The 26,298-nt window shown below is 43.1% G+C and overlaps 1 protein-coding gene across 5 annotated transcripts in view; it reads right to left on the bottom strand.

The window, feature by feature from the left end:
* Positions 1-26,298, bottom strand: part of LOC124141589 (A-kinase anchor protein 9-like) — a 193,607-nt gene that overhangs the window by 65,410 nt on the left and 101,899 nt on the right. For all 5 annotated transcript variants that reach the window (XM_048383254.1, XM_048383253.1, XM_048383255.1 and 2 more), the window contains 9 exons: positions 16,617-16,989; positions 15,047-15,240; positions 14,268-14,387; positions 13,689-13,916; positions 9,384-9,535; positions 8,487-8,731; positions 6,717-6,863; positions 5,775-6,005; positions 4,814-5,026 (listed from right to left, as the gene is read on the bottom strand). In XM_048383254.1, the coding sequence (XP_048239211.1) occupies positions 4,814-5,026; positions 5,775-6,005; positions 6,717-6,863; positions 8,487-8,731; positions 9,384-9,535; positions 13,689-13,916; positions 14,268-14,387; positions 15,047-15,240; positions 16,617-16,989 (1,903 nt within the window). The remainder of the gene's footprint in view (positions 1-4,813; positions 5,027-5,774; positions 6,006-6,716; positions 6,864-8,486; positions 8,732-9,383; positions 9,536-13,688; positions 13,917-14,267; positions 14,388-15,046; positions 15,241-16,616; positions 16,990-26,298) is intronic.

The following is a 26,298-nucleotide window of genomic DNA, read 5'->3' on the forward strand; positions in this document are numbered from 1 at the left end:
ATTACATATAAAGGCATATAATTTCATTATAACAGTCCAGGTTACCTCAAGATTGACAAATCATCAATTGCATTTGCACTTTAGGAAAATATCATAAAATTCAATGGCATTTTTTAATATTAAAATGACAAGCAAAGTTGAGCTCTTTTCCCCAAGCAACCAGAAAAACTGCTCAATCAAACATAAGGCCCCATTCCCAAATTGTTCAAATATTATTTTTTCCAATAACAATAATTCCAAAATTTAACAATATTGCCATGCTAAAATTTCAACAAATAAATTCAAAATAACAATGCACATATATATACAATGTATGTATAATATAAAATACAATACAATATAAATGTTGGTGCTTACCCCTTGAAATAATATACTCGAAAGTGTTAACAATGTACAATCACTGTAGACACTTTAACACTGTGTGTTTGTAGTGATCAGATTAACTAAAGGTGCATTGTAATAGTACCCATCACCATCCCACCTTGCAACAGCATCCACTGCATCACCAGACACACAATGTGTTGTCTCGTACACAAAAACAAACTAAAAATCATCAACCTTTATTACGGACAAAAATCCACCATGTAAATAAGGTCACAAAAATTAAAACGTAAGTGCATACATTTGACACCTCATTTGAAAAAACCAACAAGGAAAACAAAATTGGTTTTCATAATTTGAACCCTGTGTAAGATGAATAAACAGACTACTCTGACCTACAACTGCCCTACAAACAAAACCTAAAACTATTATTTCTGAGTGAGTGAGTGAGTGAGTATGGTTTTACGCCGCTTTTAGCAATATTCCAGCAATATCACGGCGGGGGACACCAGAAATGGGCTTCACACATTGTACCCATGTCGGGAATCGAACCCGGGTCTTTGGCGTGACAAGCGAATGTTTTAACCACTAGGCTACCCGACCGCCCCTATTATTTTATGACCCATTCTGAACCATTCTGAAACATTTATACAGTTCAAAAAGGCTAATGTTTCATGCATGTATAAGTACAGTGACCCAAAGCATCTGGTAGTGGTGAGAACTGTGTATGTCAACCATTTACTTCAAAACTACTTCATCCACTCATCCAGCTCAGATAAACGTCACCTTCTTGCAAAACTACTTCATCCACACATCCAGCTCAGATAAACCTGACCTTCTTGCAAAGCACTCAACAAGAGACAGACTTGAAGAACTCAAGAATATCTCATGAAGCAGTCTGCCATGAGGCAACCACAGCCTCGGGTATATCCTCCAAAGAATCAAACATGTTAAACTTGACATTTCAAACAGTGAGTGAGTGAGTGAGTATGGTTTTACGCCGCTTTTAGCAATATTCCAGCAATATCACGGCAGGGGACACCAGAAATGGGCTTCACACATTGTACCCATGTCTGGAATCGATCCCGGGTCTTCGGCGTGACGAGCGAACGCTTTAACTACTAGGCTACCCGACCGCCCCACATTTCAAACAGAAGGTGAACTACTGAACATTCTTCTGATTACCATTTCCCCTGACTTCCAATAACTAAAGGTCTCCTCGGTCATATTAAATGTAAGGATTAAGATCCTTTGTTTTAAACACCCAGGACAAATATAACTGAAAGATTTCTATTTTCAGGAAGGGTAGGTAACTCTAACATTTCACTTGCATTGCTATTATGAATTTCTTGTGAATTCAACATAATTCCTATTCTCTGTACCAATGCAAAATAGATGAGAACATAAGACATTTGATGCTTCAATAACTGTATCTATTTTTTGGCAAAAAACGAGAAACAATCTGGACATTTCCGAAGCCCGGTACGTTCGCATTCTCTGTACCAATGCAAAATAGATGAGAACATAAGATATTTGATGCTTCAATAACTGTATCTATTTTTTGGCAAAAAACGAGAAACAATCTGGACATTTCCGAAGCCCGGTACGTTGAACATGGGATGTACCCAAGTGAACCGTCACCATTGGATGGGGCAGGTATATGAGGGGAAGGGCACAAGGCAAAGAGCTGACTACACTGGCTATTGCTGGGTTAAAGTATGATCTCCAAATCAATTTTAAACTTAAGTTTACAAATTATACATTTATTTTATCAAATCCTGTCTAACGGTGCAAAAGATTCATGGTTATTACAAGTATTTAGATTATTTAAAAGTTAAATTCTATGTAAAGGTCATAATGGACAGGAAGTGCAGTCTACATGAAGAATGGATTCTGCATGATGAGATGGACATAAAACCAAAAGAGCAGCTAAAAGCAAATGTATGTTTTGCATTAACTAGTGCAGCAGCTAATTGCCTTACAAGCAGTAAATATAAACCTGCATGGTTTCCTCAAACCTTTCACTGACTCTCTCTCCATACAGGAACCACAGATCATTCAAAATCAATCACCTTTGGGCGTATACTTAGAATAAGAGCCTCGCTGATTTGTTACTTAAAGTCGTATGCTTCCAACAATGGGCGATGATAATGTTAATTTCACTTGTATAGTGCATCTTCCACACAGCGTGCTCAGCGGGCTTAGTCAGGTTCAGTGCCGAGGTCATGGTTCGCTTATGTAATCTGAGTTACTAAAACAGTTCTGTGAGATACACCAGACTTCATTTTCAAGAGAGTAAACCCAGTAAATCCCGATCTTAATCTGGAGAGAAAGGAGGAAAGATTTGTCTTAGCCATGCCGTAGTGACCTTGAAATGACCCTCAACCCTTACCTCTGACCTTTGATCCTGACATCACCACAGCAACCAATGAACTCGACTGAAAGTTTCTAAAATTCTAAAAACAAAAGTCTACAAACTTAATTACAGGACACAAGCTCTTCCACTTGTCCTCAGAAAGATCTGGGAGGCAACAACAACACTCCCTCGTTAGAATCAGAGCCTGTCACATCGGAACTTCCAAGCCATCAGTAACAGCAGTGTTAGATATAAGTGGAGCCTGCAAGACGAAGGCAGGCAAAGTTCCCAGAGGGATACGAGAATGCAGAAGGTCACTGACTCTTCTTGCAAGTGAAATATCAGAGAACTACATTCTCCTGATTGACAATATTTCAGGGCTATTGTTGATAGTCCTGAATGTAATATCATGTGATGCACACCCTAAACCCTCTATATTCAGTAAGTGCCCTGTCATGACCAAACAGTTATCACACTACAACAGCAGTCAGGGCAAGTTCATCAGTGCAAGTTCCTCAGGGCAAGTTCGTCGGGGCAAGTTCGTGAGGGCAAGTTCGTCGGGGCAAGTTCCTCAGGGCAAGTTCCTCAGGGCAAGTTCACCTGGGCAAGTTTGTCAGGGCAAGTTCGTCGGGGCAAGTTCGTCGGGGCAAGTTCGTCGGGGCAAGTTCGTCAGGGCAAGTTCATCGGGGCAAGTTCGTCAGGGCAAGTTCGTCAGGGCAAGTTCATCGGGGCAAGTTCATCGGGGCCAGTTTGTCAGGGCAAGTTCGTCAGGGCAAGTTCATCCGGGCAAGTTCATCCGGGCAAGTTCATAAGGGCAAGTTCATAAGGGCAAGTTCATCAGGGCAAGTTCACCCGGGCAAGTTGGTCTGGGCAAGTTGGTCGGGGCAAGTTGGTCGGGGCAGTTCATCCGGGCAAGTTCGTCAAGGCAAGCTAATGTCCTTGCTACTTGCCTGAGTGGCTCATAAAGCCTTCAAGTCAACTGCTCATGCTGTAACAGGGCCATCACAAACCATGGTAACCCTCCCCTCCACGTGTTAGTTACTGATGCTGAATGGCTGAGTTAATAATGGCAAAGACATTCTGGAAAAAATCATCAATGTCTTCCAAACAGTCTGATCTGAAATACTGGTTATCTTGAACCGAAACACAAAATACTTCTACTGGGTTGCCCAAACAATTGTAGTGTCAATACAACTTATATATTTCCTACAGAGTTGTTCCCCTTTCAGTGTTGAGCTCCCTGTTATTTACTTTGCATCTCTAGGTATTCCTAGCTCGTTATGTCAGGTATTACACTGTGGTCTTCAAGGTTCCTTTCAACTGATAACTTGGTTCATACTTTCTAGCCAAATCTTATCTCTTACTTTCCGTCAGAAATCACACAAAATATTCGCCATTTTAAACTTTATTGACCTCTCCAACACCATGAAAGTGAAGTTCTACAGTCACCATGGAAACAGGAATACGGTTCCGTTGTAAGTGTAACTCAAACTTTTCTCTATTTTGATTCATAAATATCACTCACTTGTGGACTATGCATTACAATGAACAAAATAACAAATAACAACATTGTAAACAGACGCGATGCTGTGTAAAGCTTTCCGACATTAAATATCGTCAACAGTAGTAAATGATAAATAGTCATCAAAAATATAACACATATTGCAATAAAATGTCATAAAATATAATGTCACAAACAACCGTCTGTATGCAACAAATGCCAAAATATTGACCAATGAGGCGGCAAGTTAAATCCGATTGAACTAAAACCCGCAAAGAGTGTTTATCTACATGAATGTGTATAGTCAACAAGGATATGTTCAGCAATAAAACTATTACAAATGCACCTTTAGCTACCAAGTACTCACTTTTTACACAACAAATGAAAATAAAATAAAATATATCTGCTTTTGCAATTATAGCCAGTCAACCAAATTTTGGTGACGAGATCCTGAATGATATATTATGTAAAAAGGTGTACATAAACGTCTCAGCATCATCAATCAGGTATTTTCACACCAAAAGTTCAAAGTTCACAAGTTCAAAGGTTATTGGCCATTTGCAGCCAATCACGTAAGAGGTAAGCACCAACAAAGACACCAAACGGCACAAGAAGGAATTGGTAGTCACGGAAACCTTGTGTCTCCTGGCCGACATTTTCCCTCAGGATCTGTTCCTGCCGATCGACCGACTCCTGCCGGGACTGGATCTCGTGGTGGGCATTCTGGAACTCCTGTAGCTTGTTGCGCGTGGTCTCGAGGTCGATGGCCAGTCCTTGCCGTTGTTCCTCGAGACACTCCAGCCTCTGCTCCAGGCCGTCCCTCTCCGTGGCGTATCCTGATATCAAGCCTGGACAAAAGAATCTCACATGTACAAATACAGAGTTTCAGTGGAAATCTTGCCCAACTGATCGTAAGAATAGGATGCCAGCCTACACTAGGAACTCATCTTGGACCCTCTGCTGCCTTAGTTGGGTCACCCTTGTAATTAACTCAGTTGACCATCCAATGCTTCATTTACTTGGAAGAGTGATGAAACAAATACTCCCCAACATCCCACTCTACCTCAACCCCTAGACAACATCCAACCCCTTCTCCTCAGCTTTTATCTTGGTCCAAGGACAGTTACCTCACCCAACATCCAATCCCCAACCCACCCTGCCCCACACCTGACCACCACACCCCATCCCACTCCACTGCATCCCACCCCACACCACCACACCACCACACCTCTCCACATACAACACCCTACCGTGCCCCTCCATACCTCGACCCCACCACAACCCTCCACATACCAAACCCTACCGTGCCCCACCATACCCCAACCCCACCACATCCCTCCACATACCACACCCTACTGTGCCCCACCACACCCCAACCCCACCACACCACACCCCTCCACATAACACACCCTACCGTGCCCCACCATACCCCAACCCCACCACATCCCTCCACATACCCCACCCCATTGTGCCCCACCACACCCCAACCCCACCACACCACACCTCAACGCCACCACACCACACCCCTCCACGTAACACACAACCCCACCCCATCCCACCACACCCCACCCAACCACATGCTGCCCTGCCCCGTACCTTCTGCCTTGTGTAGCTCCAGTGACAGGTACTCCTTGGCGGCGACCTCCTCGCGCAGTCGGTCATCAATGTCGGTGCAGCGCGCCTGCAGCACCTCGGCCTCGGTGCTGCGGGAGGCCAGCGTGTCGACCAGCTCCTGCTGCGTGTGCTTGGCCTCCATCAGCTGCTGCGTAGTCTTCTCAATCATCTCCAGCAGGCTGTTCACCGAGGTCTGCAGCCTGCCCCGGGCATCTGGGAGACAGGGACAACAGCAGTGAGGACTAGGGGGTTCTGCACCAGTCAGTACATGAGTTGCGGTTACAGTTCATGCCAGAAACATTTGAGACCACAAGTCCCAACCTGGCTCTTGGCATTGTTATTCCCCGCCACAATGTGGAAGGGGGAAAAAGGAAATGGTGCTGTCCGTCCACGTTTCGTCTGCCCGTCAAGTTTCATTTCCAGAGCAGAACTCAAAAACGACGAGAGATATCTTAACCAAACTTGGCACATTGATAGGTCTAGTGGTGAACTGGTGCCTTTTGATAGTTTGGGATTATTCAAAAAAAATTTTTTTCGAGTTTCCATGGCAAAGACTTTGACTTAGACTGAAAATGGTGGTATTGGATATGAGATATGAGAATTTCATGCATGTTTTAAGTAGATTATAGTGATATAATGAGCTTGCAAGAATGAACAAACTTTTACTAGACTCAGACTTGTAAGTAGTGGCTAAAATCTCAGAGTGTGGTTATATGTTGCTTTAGTAATATTCCAGCTAGATCACAGTGGAGACATTATTCTTTGGTTGAAATGTGGTGAAAAGAACCCAGGTCTTGTAGTGACAACGATTGCTTATATAAGGCTACCCAACCATCCCTATATAAGCAAGATGGCGATTATGAAATGAGTATCTGTAACACAAGACTGCAGTGTTCCACTACTCAGAATACAAGGGAGACAAACCTGAGAGAATCTCCTCTCCCTCGGCATCGAGTTCCGGTCCTGTGAAGATGCTCTCTGTGAGTCTCTGGGACAGGTCGAGCCCCTCATCTGTGTTGTTGGACAGAATACTCGTCTCCTCCAGAGCCGTGCTGTCCTGGCTAGTGTCAGCTGAGGAATATCACCAATATATATATACCGTATTCGACGTAATAAGCGCCCACGGCGATATTTGCTAATATATTGGCAAGTGAACAATCCCAATTAGCACCACTTCCGATTGATCAATGTACACAAGACCTATTTATCGTGTATAATACGCACTCGTGTGTTATATGCACTCTTAATTATGGGCAATTAAATTCTGGAAAAATATATCTATCGTATATGAACAGTCAGGCCGTCAGCATAAACCATGAAATTTATCTTTCAACTCTTTCCACCAAAATAATATTCTAATAAGAGCCCCCTATTTCTAATTTTCAGAGCGCCCTGGGCGCTTATTACGTCGAATACGGTAATCACACTTTCAGCATGCTGAGAAGATTCGAGGTTAAAATTGGACTTCAGCAACCCATGCTTGTCATAAGAGGCGACTCACAGGATGAGGTAGTCAGACTCACTGACTTGGTTGATGCATGTCATCGTATCTCAATCACAAAGATCAATCCTCATGATGTCATGATTTGATTATCTACAGGCCGCTGTCATATAGCTGGAATTTTGCTGAGTTCGGCGTTAAACAACAAACAAACACACAAGTTCAACTTACAATACAAAGTCAGAACAGTGTGTGTGTTTGTTGTTTAACGCTGCACCAAGTAATATTCCAGCTATATGACAGCAGTCTGTTAATAATCACATCTGGACCAGACAATCCAGTGACTGATAACAAAACACGCCATCAACCAAATCACCGAGTCTGACCACCCGATCTATTGAGTTGCCTTTCAGGTCCGGCATAGGTTGTTATAGATCTGTTCTAACCGAGAATCCTTACAGTCAATGAGTGAATGTTGTTTTAAGCCATAGTCAGCAGGATTAACAGCTATAATACAAAACAACATCTTGTGAATGATCAATCTTGGGTTTGGTTGACAGCCTGAGAAAGAAACGATGATGTTGGGGAAAGATGACACACACTGTCCAATATCTGTTGGCTATATCAATAAGACAGGGATTCGGGGGATCTGGTCTGGATACAGAGTCAGAACAGATGCGTGATAGTGCTACATCATCATAAGTCCAAAATGTACCAAAATGTCTCCGTTACAACATTGTCGGTGCTAAGATGACCTTGAGAGATTGGTTGGGCTGGCTATCGACATAGATCATGGAGATCGATAATCACTTACTAAATATTGGTCAATTATTGATAAATATCGGAGAAGTATCCATCAGCAAATGTGCCAGGAAGTCCCAAAAGAAATCAACATATCTCAGGTCACTGGTGAGCAGTGACACATTTATACATGGATTACTTTGTGGACATTTGAGATATAACAAAAACAGGTTGCTTTCTGTCTTCGACAATTGACATGATTGGCAATTACAAGTCGGTAAATCTAAACTTTATTTCATTACAATAGTTTCTGTAAGTTATTATCGATGAAAAAAATCTCATATTGATATTGTTTCTTCCCATCAACGATAATTCCGATTATCGACCTTCTTAGCCATCCCTAGAGATTGCTAAGATCACATTGAGGAAAGCAGAGATTGCCAAGATCACTTTGAGATAATAATGCGAGCACTAAGTTTGGAGCTGACTTAGGGCGGGGCTGTGAGACTTACCTCTGTCACTTCTCGGTGAGGGAGCTCTGGCTCCAAATTCATGTCCTCGACTCTCCCTGTGCCCATCAGTATCCGTCCCACGCCCATCCTCCCGGGACGTTCCACTGGACGGCCTTGACCTTGACCCTGACTGGTTGACCAGGCGTGTCAGTTTCTTGTTGATGATGTCTTCCACTGACACATAGTTCTTGACAGAATCCGTCAGTACTTGGAGCAGACGGTCATTGGCATTCTGCACGGCATCCCTGAAGAGAAGCATCCCTACGTTCACGTATCCAGGTAACAAGCAAATGAGGGGAATCGGCTGCACCAACATGGGAGCATCAGTGTAGTCATAGAAACCTAAAGCATCTTATTCCAAAGTTTGTGTGTTTGTTTGTTTGTTGTTTAATGTTGCTCTCAGCAATATTCCAGCTATATGAAGGCCGTATGTAAATAATTAAGTCTGAACCAGGCAATCCAGTGATTGATATCATGAGCATCGATCTATACATTTGGGATACAATGACATGCATCAACCAAGTCATCGAGCTTGACCACCCGATCCTGTCAGTCGCCTGTTACGACAAGCATGGGTTGCTGAAGACCTATTCTACCCCGGATCTTCACGGGACTTATCCCAAAGTTATGGGTTTAAATTGCTCAGTGGCACTGCTGACATTGTTGATAAATAATGGTGGGGAAACTCAAGAATACATTAGCTCAAGTGAAAACAGGATAGTTCAGGCTTTCAGATCAGCTTACTGACATTGACATATTGGCATCAAAACTGTCCTAAAGATTTTGTTCATATTTGATAATGACCAAAACATTATCATCAAAACACCATTTGTTTCCAGACAAATCACTGTAGTTACAAGTGAAAATACAAATCGTCTAAGGAAGAAGCTGGCGGACCTTTCAGCGCTGATCCTGTCCAGGTCGCCCCGGAGCATCATCACCAGGTTGCCCTCCTCCTCCGCCTCTCGAGCTCTCCTCCCCGTCAGCAGCTGCTCCTCACTCTCCTCAGTCTCCAGCCGGGCTCGCAACGTCCTCACCTCCTCCTCCAGCTGAAGCAGGACAATACACAATACAGAATACACAATGCACAATATACATACACTCGCTCTCCACTCTCCAGCCGGGCTCGCAACTTCCTCACCTCCTCCTCCAGCTGAAGCAGGACAATGCACAATATACAACACACAATACACAATACACTCGCTCTCCACTCTCAAGCCGGGCTCGCAACTTCCTCACCTCCTCCTCTAGCTGAAGCAGGACAATGCACAATATACAACACACAATACACAATACACTCGCTCTCCACTCTCCAGCCGGGCTCGCAACGTCCTCACCTCCTCCTCCAGCTGAAGCAGGACAATACACAATACACAATGCACAATACACAATACACAATGCACAATGCACAATACACAATACACAATGCACAATACACAATACACAATACACAATGCACAATGCACAATACACAATACACAATGCACAATACACAATACACATACACAATACACAATACACAATACACAATACACTCGCTCTCCACTCTCCAGCCGGGCTGAAGCAGGACAATGCACAATACACAATACACAATACACAATGCACAATACACAATACACAATACACAATACACAATGCACAATACACATACACTCGCTCTCCACTCTCCAACCGGGCTCGCAACGTCCTCACCTCCTCCTCCAGCTGAAGCAGGACAATGCACAATATACAACACACAATACACAATACACAATACACAATACACAATACACAATACACAATGCACAATACACAATACACTCGCTCTCCACTCTCCAGCCGGGCTGAAGCAGGACAATGCACAATACACAATACACAATACACAATGCACAATGCACAATACACAATACACAATACACTCGCTCTCCACTCTCCAGCCGGGCTGAAGCAGGACAATGCACAATACACAATGCACAATACACAATGCACAATGCACAATACACAATACACAATACACAATGCACAATACACAATACACAATGCACAATACACAATACACAATGCACAATACACAATACACAATACACTCGCTCTCCACTCTCCAGCCGGGCTGAAGCAGGACAATGCACAATGCACAATACACAATACACTCGCTCTCCACTCTCCAGCCTTGCTCACAACGTCCTCACCTCCTCCTCCAGCTGAAGCAGGACAATACACAATACACAATACACAATACACAATGCACAATACACAATACACAATGCACAATACACAATACACAATAAACAATGCACAATACACATACACTCGCTCTCCACTCTCCAACCGGGCTCGCAACGTCCTCACCTCCTCCTCCAGCTGAAGCAGGACAATGCACAATATACAACACACAATACACAATGCACAATACACAATACACAATACACAATAAACAATGCACAATACACATACACTCGCTCTCCACTCTCCAACCGGGCTCGCAACGTCCTCACCTCCTCCTCCAGCTGAAGCAGGACAATGCACAATATACAACACACAATACACAATACACAATACACAATACACAATGCACAATACACAATACACTCGCTCTCCACTCTCCAGCCGGGCTGAAGCAGGACAATGCACAATACACAATACACAATACACAATGCACAATACACAATACACAATACACAATAAACAATGCACAATACACATACACTCGCTCTCCACTCTCCAACCGGGCTCGCAACGTCCTCACCTCCTCCTCCAGCTGAAGCAGGACAATGCACAATATACAACACACAATACACAATACACAATACACAATACACAATACACAATGCACAATACACAATACACTCGCTCTCCACTCTCCAGCCGGGCTGAAGCAGGACAATGCACAATACACAATACACAATACACAATGCACAATGCACAATACACAATACACTCGCTCTCCACTCTCCAGCCGGGCTGAAGCAGGACAATGCACAATACACAATGCACAATACACAATGCACAATGCACAATACACAATACACAATACACAATGCACAATACACGATGCACAATACACAATACACAATGCACAATACACAATACACTCGCTCTCCACTCTCCAGCCGGGCTGAAGCAGGACAATGCACAATGCACAATACACAATACACTCGCTCTCCACTCTCCAGCCTTGCTCACAACGTCCTCACCTCCTCCTCCAGCTGAAGCAGGACAATACACAATACACATTACACAATACACAATGCACAATACACAATACACAATGCACAATACACAATACACTCGCTCTCCACTCTCCAGCCGGGCTGAAGCAGGACAATGCACAATGCACAATACACAATACACTCGCTCTCCACTCTCCAGCCTTGCTCACAACGTCCTCACCTCCTCCTCCAGCTGAAGCAGGACAATACACAATACACAATACACAATACACAATGCACAATACACAATGCACAATACACAATACACAATGCACAATACACAATACACATACACTCGCTCTCCACTCTCCAGCCGGGCTGAAGCAGGACAATGCACAATGCACAATACACAATACACTCGCTCTCCACTCTCCAGCCTTGCTCACAACGTCCTCACCTCCTCCTCCAGCTGAAGCAGGACAATACACAATACACAATACACAATACACAATGCACAATGCACAATACACAATACACAATGCACAATGCACAATACACAATACACAATGCACAATACACAATGCACAATACACAATACACTCGCTCTCCGCTCTCCAGCCGGGCTGAAGCAGGACAATGCACAATGCACAATACACAATACACAATACACAATACACAATGCACAATACACAATGCACAATACACAATACACAATGCACAATACACAATACACTCGCTCTCCACTCTCCAGCCGGGCTGAAGCAGGACAATGCACAATGCACAATACACAATACACTCGCTCTCCACTCTCCAGCCTTGCTCACAACGTCCTCACCTCCTCCTCCAGCTGAAGCAGGACAATACACAATACACAATACACAATACACAATACACAATACACAATGCACAATACACAATACACTCGCTCTCCACTCTCCAGCCGGGCTGAAGCAGGACAATGCACAATGCACAATACACAATACACTCGCTCTCCACTCTCCAGCCTTGCTCACAACGTCCTCACCTCCTCCTCCAGCTGAAGCAGGACAATACACAATACACAATACACAATACACAATACACAATGCACAATACACAATACACTCGCTCTCCACTCTCCAGCCGGGCTGAAGCAGGACAATGCACAATGCACAATACACAATACACTCGCTCTCCACTCTCCAGCCTTGCTCACAACGTCCTCACCTCCTCCTCCAGCTGAAGCAGGACAATACACAATACACAATACACAATACACAATGCACAATACACAATACACAATGCACAATACACAATACACTCGCTCTCCACTCTCCAGCCGGGCTGAAGCAGGACAATGCACAATGCACAATACACAATACACTCGCTCTCCACTCTCAAGCCGGGCTCGCAACTTCCTCACCTCCTCCTCCAGCTGAAGCAGGACAATGCACAATATACAACACACAATACACAATACACAATACACAATGCACAATGCACAATACACAATACACAATACACAATGCACAATACACAATGCACAATACACAATACACAATGCACAATACACAATACACAATACACTCGCTCTCCACTCTCCAGCCGGGCTGAAGCAGGACAATGCACAATGCACAATACACAATACACTCGCTCTCCACTCTCCAGCCTTGCTCACAACGTCCTCACCTCCTCCTCCAGCTGAAGCAGGACAATACACAACACACAATACACAATGCACAATACACAATACACAATGCACAATACACAATGCACAATACACAATACACTCGCTCTCCACTCTCCAGCCTTGCTCACAACGTCCTCACCTCCTCCTCCAGCTGAAGCAGGACAATACACAATGGACAAAACACAAAGAACAATGAACAATGCACAAAACACAATGCACAAAACACAATACACAATACACAATACACAAAGCCCAATACACCCTGACCCTTGGGGACCAATCTTTCTATTCTATTGCATGTTGCAAGGACCATACTGGATTGGAAATTTTGAGCCAAACAATAGAGTCTGCGATAACAGGGCTCAGACTATCAGGATTTCTCTGTACATTGATTCTTCTCCTCACCTGATGGATCCTTTCCTCTTTCTCCCTCATCTCTTCCTCGGACACAATCGGGGGAATCCCTCGCACAACTTCAGCGAAGGACCGTGTGGCCAGCATCTCATCCGGGGTGCTGCCCCTGCTGCTCCCAGCCTCAGGCCCCGGGTCCCGGGGGGTGCTCTTCATGAGGTGGTCCCCTTCAGCCCCAGACACCTCACTCTCCAGGGTTGAGTCCAAATCGGTCGCACTCAGCTGTAGAAATGAGAAGCACAGTGTCACAAAAAACACTACCATCCTACCTAGTCCACTGAAAGTCTTACATTTTCAGAAAGTTATTACGATATGTGAGTGTATTAGGTTCTACACCAGTTTAGCAGTACTCCAGCAATATCATGGGAGACACACCACAGATGTGCTACGAACGTGGAAAATCAAACCCAGACCCTCAGTGTCACAGCAAACACCATAACCTCCAGGCTAATCTCCCGACCAGCTGAGGCCTGTCACAAAGGGAGACACAAGTCCTTCTGAGCCTTCAACATTTCTGGTCTTGGACAGAGCTGACTCAATGCATTAAACAAGAACCAACATGATTCAACTCACGAGTGGCGTCGTCTGTGACGGCAGAACCACCTCAGACACTTCTCGCATCGCCTCCCTCAGCCCCTCATCCTGGTCATCCTGGTCAAGAGATTCCTGGTGCTGGACACGGCTCTGGTCATTCTGAGGAAATACAAGGCCATTAATGAGGAATTAGGAAATAACGCCGCTTCGACCAGTCTCAGTCCTATCACGGCGTGTCAGACAACGGTGGCACTCAGTTGGAGTAAAGTCATTCAAACACCATTATGTCTCTTACTCCCTTTCTCATGTTTATAAATCAAGCACTTATCATCCACCAATCACACAAAGACAATCTTCTGTCTCGGAAGTCACAAAGTACAACATCTAATCCTGAACTGAAAATGTGCCGGTCAAGGGAGGTAAGTCTGCACAATGAACTGCAGCACCTTGGACGACAGCATAGGTTGCTTAATATTCTTTTCATTAACATTTTCTTAATAATCTTCTAAAAAACTTGGATTTCAATTTAGGGTATTTAAATAATAAATGTTCAAGATTCATAAACGTGACCCACCATGAGAAAAGGGACCTTATGGGCACCAGGATACAATTGTGCTATGACATCATAAAAAGGTCAACTATAGCCATGTGTGATGTCATGTATCTCTGTAATAAATATGAATTGAAGCTTATGAATTGTATTTTTGTGTTCTAAAGATGCTGTAGTTTTTAAATGTAATGAAACATCAAAATATGATTTTTCACCCACAAGGTCACTTATCTCAAGGTTGGTCACAAAATTAATGCTAACACGCTACCTGTTGTCTGAGGAGCTGGTCCATCTTGTGCTGGTGCTCAGAACAGAGGTCTTCCATCTCCGTCTGGTGGGACCGAGACAGACGTGTCTCTAGATCTTGCAGCTCCCTCTGGTGGGCGGTCTCTAACTCGGCCTTGACCGCCTCTGTGTCCATGGCAGCCGCGGACATCTCATCCTCGTGGGCAGCCTTCAGCTCTGAGCAGAACATGACATCAGATAATAAACAATAGTAATAATAATGATAGGCCATTTATATTGCCCTATTTCCACACTGCTCAGGGGCATGCTCAAAGTGCTATTATTACCCCGGTCACTGGATCAATGTGCACTCAGCAATCATTCTCAGCTCCCTAGGGAGTATCCAACCATAGCTGCCTGTAAGGCGCTATAAGGGTAACAACCATACTGCCATCTCATCCTACCGGGTACCCATTCACTGCTGGGTGAACAGGGGCACATTTTGAAAAAGTCACTTGCCCAAGGAGAAGGCACATGTGTTACATGTGCTTCAGTGTAGAACAAGCCTCAGAAACTCTCAGGGGCCAAGCTGCCAAAATGTGGTCACCAATCCAAGGACTTTCCTCAACCAACATTGTTTAATTTCACCAGTTTGTGACCTGTGCGCTGTGCACAGGACATATACACACGTCAACATTCCAAGGACACCCAAGGACACCCAAGGACACCCAACACTCAACATCAAGACAACAGTGACCGAGACTAAATTCAAATATTGCAAACACACACAGGAAAGATGTTGGTGTCCCGCTTTCGAGATGAACACTATTTTTTACAAAACTGCTTACGGATAGTTGACAGAGAAGAATACTGCAATTTAGTGAGATGATAGCCAAATTATAGGATTTATGGCAGTAACGTAATAGAGGTAATATATTAGGAAATGTTAAATTCAGCGGCCACAGTTAGGTGATCTCACACGACTGTCAGACAATGGTTGGAAATAGAAGGTTAACAGTCTGACTACCATCTCATCCTACCAGGTACCCATTCACTGCTGGGTTAACAGAAGCATATTTAAACACAGTCACTTGCCACTGTGTCGAAGGACCAAAGCCCCACCAGGAATTCTGCTTGCCAAACATAGTATGCCTCAGTCAGCAATATGACAACATGTAGCATGTAAATACTCAAGTAATGGCCAAACTAGTGGCTGATAGCATGAGCATCTATCCACGTCTTCGGGCAAGAGGTGCGCAATCCTCTTGATGCACGGGGCATCGATTCTGCTCAGGAATTATCTATTACACCCAATCAAGAGTCAGTAAGTGAGTGAGTGAGTATGTTTTTACGCTGCTATTGGCACTATTCCAGCAATATCATGGCGGGGAACACCATATATGGGTTTCACACATTTTGCCCACATGGGGAATCCCAGGTCCTCGGCGTGACGAGCGAACGCTTTAACCACTAGGCTACCCAACCACCCCACACCCTATCAAGAACTCACAACAAGACCAAAAATATTCAAACAACTTCGCTCAGAAGCAAGAGATTCAAATGAGTTTCTACAATTGGCTTACGAAAATAAACTACAACATAACACAACCCACCTTCAAGTTGTTTCTTCCACTTGTTTTCCACTTCCTCCATCTCTCCCTTGTGTCTCTCTATCAATTCAGTTTGTCTCTCCTTCTCTCCATCACTCTCATCCTTATCTCCATCATTTTCATCCTTCTCTCCATCCCGTCTCTTCCTTTCATCATCACTGTTCTCAGCATCCGCCTCTGTCTGTAAGCGTGTGACTGTCTCAAGCTCCTCGGCATGTTGACTTGTGAGTCGAGCAACTTCAGCATCCCGTGAGATGAGTTGGTCCTTCAGCTGTTGAAGCTCGGCCTCCTGCTTGGCCTTGAGCTCCTCGGCCTCCTGGGTCCGGTCGGCCATGAAGTTGTCCATCATCTTACGGTGACGCTCCATGAACCGAGACTGAAACAGTGAGTGAGTGAGTGAGTGAGTGAGTGAGTGAGTGAGTGAGTTTGGTTCAATGCAAATTTGAACTGAATTTCAGATATTTACAGCTTGTAAACTTGATGTAGGAGGAAACCAGAGAATGATGCTGTCTTCCACGTTTACCACTTGAAACCCAGGAATATGTGTGTGGTGCTATTAAACCAGGAAACATAATCAGGGCAAACCAAGATTCGAACCCACAATCATAGGTTCCAGGCATGCCTGAGGGACACAACTCTGCACAGTGAATTGCGACGTCTTAGACGACAGACCACCCGTGTCCTCATTAACCATTTCATTCTGGAATCCTTCTCAACAAAGTTTAGTTGCGTGATTGTTGCTAAAACAACTCGACAAAAATCAATGTCCTTAATATAACCAGTATACTCAATCTAGCAATCATGCAAACACAATGTGTTAAATATCAACAATCGTCAAAATCACCTCAGGTGGTGTAGATCACATACGTGCAGTAGGCAAACAACTTGGGTCAAAAGTAACACCAAGACAGCCAGCCAACAGAGTAAGGCTGGTGGTTAATTCACATCAATTTTATAAAAGACAAGGGCAGGTAACTCTTATGACTTCTCGGTGAGTGAGTCTACAGGGTTTCACATTGGTTCATATTCTATGACATCTCCTGTCATCCAAAATGTCTTTTAGATATTTTTCAGTATTGGTGAAGTTATAGAAGAAATAGAATCAAAATTTGTTAAATCGCCCATTCATACCACAGCAGGGTAGACCAAGAATGGACTTCACACATTGTACCCATGTAGAGATTTAAACCTGGTTCTCCCCACTGAGCTATTCCATTGCTCCTTAACATATGTCAGTTGCATGGCATTAGGTATTTATATTTATCAGAGGCCATTCCTTGTAACATTCTAAAGAAACGAAGAAAGTCACATTGTCATTATGATTTGCTCAAATTATTAATGTTTGTATGTACCCATATTATTCGAGTTCAACAGTGTGAGGTCCCTTGCACTTTTATTAAAACAAAGCATTAGAATATAACCTGTCATAAACATCACCATAGTTACCACAAAACATCCCCATGGTTACCACAAAACATCACCATCGTTACCACAAAACATCCCCACAGTTACCACAAAACATCCCCAGCTACCACAAAACATCACCATAGTTACCACAAAACATCACCAAAGTTACCACAAAACATCACCATGGTTACCATAAAACATCACCATAGTTACCACAAAACATCACCAAAGTTACCACAAAACATCACCAAACGTACCACAAATACTACTAACCAAGTAATACCCGCACAAAACAATCCCCAGAAAAGTTTAACCCAAAAATGATTAATGCAAGATCATGACCCTCTCAAACAGCAACTCTTGAACAGATACACAATCTGATAGAGTAACACTTCACATTGGACACAGGTCTCAAGTCTCAAGGAGGGGAGTAGGTATACACATAAACCCTCCACCCAGTGAAGGTCACACAAAGCTGTATATCACACCGGACATTAAATCTGATCTTATAGACAAGAGTCAGGGTGGGCGTGGAGATATATATCTGTGAGAGAAGTACACTTGGCAAGTTTATGTAACTAGCAGCTCCAAGTCAACATGGCCCGACCCAGTCTTAGTCTAATGCTTCATTTCAAAACTACTATAACTAGATTGACGGTCCTCGATCAATACTGCCAGCATCTCCAGAGCAATCTTAAATATTGTATACTTCATGAGTGGATATTTCTATAAATGTTTAGTACAGGAGTATAATTTTATGCCGCTCTTAGTAATATTCCTGCCCTATTATGGCAGGGGGAACCAGGAATGAGTGTGAACCCATGTCGGGAATCAAACCCAGGCCTCCAGCTTGAAGAGCAAACGCTTTAACCACAGGGCTACACCACCACTGCTTCCAGAAACTGGATTCAGAAGCAAAGTCTTGTTTCTGATCCTCATAAAAATGAGTTTGACTGATATTCTTACAAAGTGACAAGATTTTAAACTTTACAAACACATAATCATTTCAGCAACATTACTTTTTAGAACTTTTTATTTTTGTAGCAGTTTTGGTTTTGACATTTCCAGTTGCTGTACAGTAGCATGGTCATGATTATTGTGGAGTTGGCCAATGAGTAGCCTAGGTGAACTGTAAATGACAGGCAGACCAGAATTACTTGATCTCATTGTGAATCTTAATCAATAGTAGACTGTCTCACAGCCCCTGAACCTATTTTGCCTTCCGCCAAGCCAATACTGTAATGGACCCGTGAAGATCCAGGGGAGAATAGGTCTTCAGCAACCCATGCTTGTCTTAAAAGGCGACCATGCTTGTCCTAAGAGACAAATAACAGGATCGGGTGGTCGAGCTTGCTGGCTTTGTTAAAGCATGTCATCGATCCCAATCGCAAGATCGATGCTCATGATGTCAATCACTTGATTGTGTGGTGTAGACTCAATTATTTACAGACCGCCGTCACATAGCTGGAATATTGATGAGTGCAGCGTTAAACAACAAACAAACAACCATACTGTAATGTTGTAGCTCTACATGAAGCAAGTCTAGATTTTCCCAAAGGTTCGAGAATTTCCCATCACACTGGGTTCATTTTCAAAATAATTTTTTAATTTGACGTTTACACGATATACAGCTTTTCCATTGGATGAGAGGTCAGTCACATGACCGCAATATTGATGTTCATAGGTGTCAGGTAACAGGGATATTGTTCCGCCTGGATGAACTCTAAGCTAGAGTTCATTATGTGATTCTATATCTGAATATGATCTGTTTAAAACATGATGAAAACAGCCAGCAGCATGTGAACATGATTTTTGACAGTGGTGTCAGTCACACGAGATGTGGTCAACTCAACTCCTGGTCTGTATATTGTATATAGGTGACCACCGAATAATTGATTTGTCAACTAGAACCCTGTGTCTGCTCCATTAATCAATGAACTGCATGTTTTGGATAATCCCACATGATCACATTAAGTATATCATACATTAGGTATATCATATATATAGTTTACCTGTAAACAGCTTTTGCAAATTACCATATTTTGAGGATATTCTAGTCAAATGTTCATGTATTTCTTCTAGCCATATATTAATATTCCAAACTAGGAAAACTCATGCACAGTGTTAGAAATTGGCACTAGTCCTGTAGTCCTTGCCACACTGCCCAGTAGTAAAGGTGTCATAAAGACAAGTAGTAATTTGACATTTTAAGGGTTTTGCTATATGTTGTCATTCTAAAGACTAGTGGACAAAATCTGTTAGTTTCTGCTGCTGCATGCATATCTATCAACATCCTTATCAACCTTATCATCTTTATCATCCTCAACATCAACATCCTCAACATCAACATCAACATCATCAACAACATCAACATCATCAACATCATCATCATCAACATCAGCATCCCTCATCTTACAACTATTGATGTTTTCATTACAGAATGATTATCATTATTATAAGTGTTCACCAGGAAAACCTGCAAATCATATGATATATTGACATCATTATCACTGTCAGCTACTTTTACATCAATAACACCACTATCATGATTATCATTATGACAAGTATCATCCTAACACCACATATCTCACACCAACCTTCCGTGACCATCTCCACTGCGTAAGGAACATGCCATGCTCACGGCCGACCACCACCACAAGAATGTTATGTCACAGTGACCTGATCGTGACAACACTTGTCCTCATTAACGTCCAACTCAGAGGACTAATTGCCATCACAATCACTCAATTGCTATTAATTGCAACAAGATGCTAATCCCAAGACGGCAAGTATTGTTGGCCATTAAACGAGCAGTGCTATACTTCGTTACAACTATTGTGTATATACCAGAGCTAATCCTTGTCATGTGACCTTGGTCATATACTGGTAAGCCTTGATCCAGTGATCACAGTGTCACGCCTTTCCTAGAAGAGGTCATAAAAACAAACTGACTGATCTTACCATGAGGTGAAATGGGGTTTACAGTCGTGTTCAAGATTATTGTACTTATATTGCAATGTGTGTGTGTATGGCTGCTTGTACTAGTCTGGACTAATGCCAGTTTTGAAGCGCTAGCCCACTGAGACACCATGCAACACTTTAACATGGATAACCCACACAGACAGAGTACAGACTCCGGCCTGACCAGTCCTTGTTTTAGCCCCTTAATGCCGAGGACAGGCAAGGAAACAACAAGTTCCATCTTTTATCGTCTTTTGGTATGACACAGCTGGGGATCAAACCACCGACCTTATGCTATGTAGTGAGTGAGTGAGTGAGTGAGTGAGTGAGAGTGAGGTTTTACGCCACATTTAGTAATATTCCAGCAATATCACGTCAGGGGACACCATAAATGGGCTTCACACATTGTACCCATCTGGGGAATCAAACCCAGGTCCTTGGCGTGAAGAGCGACCGATTTAACCACTAGGCCGGCCCCCACCACACCCCACCCTACCCCGGCCCACACGCCATTATGTAATAACACCCAATACTAACCTTCAGTGACCATCTCAACTCCTTTTGAAACATGCCATGCAAATTCCAAGCTTACAACACCGGCCCTCAAACTGACCATCTCCACTGACCAACAGACACAAATATCAATAGTGTCAATACAGGACAAGAAACCATTAGGACATTCCTCCTAAATCCCCTCAGCATTCAAATCTGTTTGTCCGTCCCCACAAAACCTGCCCGGACATGCGAGCTCCCCACACAGTTACACCCTAGCAGTGTGTTTGCTCACATATTGGTCATAATACAGGATCTACCCACACAGCTACACCCAAGCAGTGTGTTTGCTCACATATTGGTCATAATACAGGATCTTCCCAAATAGGGCCACGCCAACATCTGTCTCATGTCCAATCTCATTAAAATCAGATCTTAGTTTTTGCTACCGCTGAACAAAGATCTGAGGACATCCCATTACGGGTCACGTCAACGATCTTTCGCGAATTTTGACCGACCAATGAAATGACTGACAAGAAATCAACATAAGCCAATCAGAAGGCAGCTTTCTCGAGCTTTACGACACTAGTTTCAAACTGGCGACTATGTTTCGAAACATATTTTGAGTATTCTCGATTAAAAAAATTAAAACTGATAAGAAGAACATTCTGGAATGGCTTATAGATGGCCTCGATTGCATGGATATAATCATAAAACCTGTAACTGTCTTTCTGAATACCCCGTGTTAAATATTTTGTGGTTGCATGTGATCAGAAAACACTTTCCGACAGTCACTTTCATGATCTGGGAAGCGGCGCTCTGATTGGTTGGATGAAAGGTCGTTCTGACGTGACCCTTGATGGGATGTCCTCAGATCTTTGTTTAGCGATAGCGGGAACGAAGATCTGATTTTAATGAGATTGGTCACACGTCCAAGTCAGTGACAGACTCGTATGATTCTGTTATGGGTAAACTTCAGTACAGGTATGGAATTACCCCTAAGAAACACACACATGAAATTTGTCATCAACATCGAACACAAAGTTAAACATGAACATCAAGGGAGCTGTCACGCCCTAATGTCAAAAGTAAAAGATGACGGGGGTTTGAGGATTACACTAGAATGCCAAACTAAGTACCCTTGGTTTTTTGTGTTATTGTTCTCACTTTCTGAAATTCAGAGGTATTTCAAAATTACATTCAATGCAATAACGTAAAGGGAAGCATTAAAGCCTCCGCCTTGTTTTAGAATGAGTGAGTGAGTTGGATTTAACACCACTTTAATATTATTCCAGTTATATCACGGCGTGTCAGCTTAATGTGGGAGAAAAGCCCGAAGTGATGCAGGTCTCACACGTTTACCACTTCGGTGAAACCAACCACGGGCTTGGTGCTGACAAACCTAGAAACATAATCGGGGTGAAACGGGATTCGAACCCACAATCATAGGTTTCTGGCATGCCCAAGGGACGCAACTCTGCACAGCGAATTGCGGCACCTTAGACGACTGGGCCACCGGTGCCCCCCTCCCTCGTTTTTGGTCCTGTTATCGGTGAAATACAAGTCAAATTTGGAAACTTTTATTCATTTTCGGAAAATATTGGCCTCCATCTTATGCAGTCCCTGGGGTCGCTAGATTGAAACACAACAAGAGAAACCCTCAAGGACCCAGGACCTCCATCATTATCACTGCCATATGATGGGCTGTTTCATCAAGGTGGGAACTACAAACAGGTGAGACATATGCATGTGAAGTTCTGAACCAGACAATCCAGTGATTGATATCATGAGCGTTGATCTACGCATCTGGGATACCATGACAGCCAAGTCCAGATCCTGTTAGACATAACAAGCATTGGTTGCTGAAGACCAATTGTAACCTAGAACTTCACGTGATGTACTAGAGATAAGGATCAAACCTTGGTTTCCTTGTGTTAAAAGCAAGCACCCTAACCACTTGCCCACCAGCCAGCAACATGAATAAGATTGATCTTATATGATTCACATGATTTTATGATGAATAGGATTTTCACAAAAAAATAATTACACAATTTAGAAATATTGCAGGTATATTGTGAGTATGTAGACTATTGAACCACGCATATCCTAGTCATGTGAAGAACAGAACTTGGACTTTCAACACACAGAAATACACTGTAACCACAGGCTTAACCCACTGCACTGGTTGAGAGTTCTGTCTGCATGTCGCAGGTTACGAGCACATGGACCTTTTCATGTTGGAATAGCACCCATCCTGACCTAAATTTGTCAAAACCTTCCTATAAACAAGCAAAATTCAAATTAACGTAAATCTGTTTTAAACATTTGTTTATTTTAACATTCACAAAAACTGCAAAAAAATAACCTCAATACAACACAGGAACACATAACCGTTGCCACAGTACCACAAACACTGGTCCTCCCATCACCAACCCAGGTCAACTAGACCTAAACACGCTTCACTTAATGTATTCCTAAACTATCTCCCACAAGGTCTTCCTGATACAATTATACCACACCACAGTGTCCACAGCACTAAGTGGACCGCCTCCGTGGTCTTGTGGTAGAGCGTCCGCCCGGAGAGCGGAAGGTCCAGGGTTCGATCCCGGGCCGCGTCATACAAAAAGACGTTAAAAGATTGTACTTGTTGTTACCCTGTCTGGCGCTCGGCATTAAGGGGCTAAAACAAGGACTGGTCGGCTCGGAGTCAGTATACTGTGTCTGAGTGGGGTATTCATGTTAAACTGCGGCATGGTATCTCAGTGAGCTAGCACTTTAAATCGGCATCAGTCCGGACTAGTACAAGCAGCCACACACACACACACAAACACGTGCATGCACGTCGCTATATAAGTGCAATAATCTTGGACGCGACGTTAAACCCTATTTCACCTCACCACCTCCACAGCACTAAGTGACAGAATGGCTCCTGACTAACGCTGATTACACTCGTCATGAAGTAAACCGTCCGTCTACCTTTGATCAGGACTGACACTTGGAATTATGGGAAACCAATGATACGTGACCAGACATGGATCGGGTGATAAGTCCACAATAAGCATTAAGGTTAACAAGTTAGAATTTCACAGTTTACGTGAAGATCAGATTTCTGATACCAAGTAGACATAATTGTGTTCATTGCTTTCTGTTTAGTGTTGTAGGGGTGTCAAGATCAGCAAGACATCAGATATCACAAAGACTTTTTTTGCTGGTGGTTGTTTAAAGCTGCACTTACCAATATTTCAGCTGTATGATAGCCGCCTGTAAATAATCAACTCTGGACCAGATAAACCAGTGATTGATATTGAGAGCAACGTCCCATATCAGTGATAGAAATTGGCACTAGTCCTGCAGTCCTTGCCAAAGTGTCCAATAGTTAAGGTATCATAAGGACAAGTAGAAAAATTTGCCATTTTAAAGGGTTTGACTATATGTTACCATTATAAGGACTAGTGAACTAAAAAATCACCCGATGAGACAAGCATCGGTTGTTTGGGATCTGTCATTCAGTTATCAGTATTGGTGAGGCGAGGTGAAATGGGGTTTAACATCGCGTCCAAGATTATTGCACTTATATAGCAATGTACATATACGTTAGTGTGTGTGTGTGTGTTACTGCTTGTGCTAGTCCGGTCTAATGCCGATTTATAGTGCTAGCTCACTGAGATACCATGCCACAGTGTAGCATGAATACCCCACTCAGACACAGTATACTGACTCCGAGCCGACCAGTCCTTGTTTTAGCCCCTTAATGCTGAGCACCAGACAAGGTAACAACAAGTACCATCTTTTAACGTCTTTTGGTATGACGCGGCCGGGGATCGAACCCCGGACCTTCTGCTCTCTGTCAGTTTTGGTCATCAGAGTACATGAACTATTGTAATGGTGTCGCTGAAGGTGACACGGAAAAGTGACTGAATCTTGTCTCATGGTGCAGTCAACATTATTCAAATTACGTCTGTCATTTTTATTGTTGTTTAAAGCTGTAATCACCAAGTTGCCAGGAATATGATAGCGGCCGAAAAATAATCAAGCCTGGACCAGATCAACCAGCGATTGATATTGTGAGCAACAACCAACATTGGCACACAATCAACCAAGTAGCCAAGCCTGACTGTCACCTCATAACACAAGCAGAGGTTGTTGGGGATCAATCATTCAATTGTCAGTACTGGTCGTAACAGTGAGTGAGTGAGTGAAATATTGTAATAATGTCCTCGAAGTGACACAAAAAAGTGAGTAAATCTTGTTTATACTGCAGTTGCCAATATTTAAGTTTTGCCCTTGTCTGTTGGATTGTTGTGTGTACAGATGTCATGCATTGTCCATATAATCACAATTATCATTAATTATCAGTTATTGATATATACATGTAAGTTACTTTTGCCATTGAGTTCGGTACATCGCCGTCCTTAAAGTGGCCCCGCAATAAGGCGACCCCCTGTACAAGCCTTCATGGTCAGTGCTAATTTATATACCCTGTCTATAAAGAGAATCGGAATGAAACACGTCACCAGCACATACACAATCCCTACAATTTAAATAAAAACATGTTTGTCTTTGGCAGAAAAGAAATACATTGTATCCCTTCAGCGAATTCAGGGCAGAGAACAGATCATAACAATTAAACTTGGTCAATACAAATTTGAAATTTGAGATAAAACACCACCAGACATGATGATTTGCCGATTAAATTGTATTTCCTGTTCTGCTCGGCATTGTTTTATATGCAGGGGTTAAGATTACCGTGTGCATTGTCTCTTAAACTAAGCCGGAAGTAGCAATCAGCTGTATACAAGTTTCTTGGAATCTACCAGTGATTTGG

The sequence above is a fragment of the Haliotis rufescens genome, unplaced genomic scaffold, assembly GCF_023055435.1.
Source record: "Haliotis rufescens isolate VD_foot unplaced genomic scaffold, xgHalRufe1.0.p SCAF_46, whole genome shotgun sequence".
Lineage (NCBI taxonomy): Eukaryota > Metazoa > Mollusca > Gastropoda > Lepetellida > Haliotidae > Haliotis > Haliotis rufescens.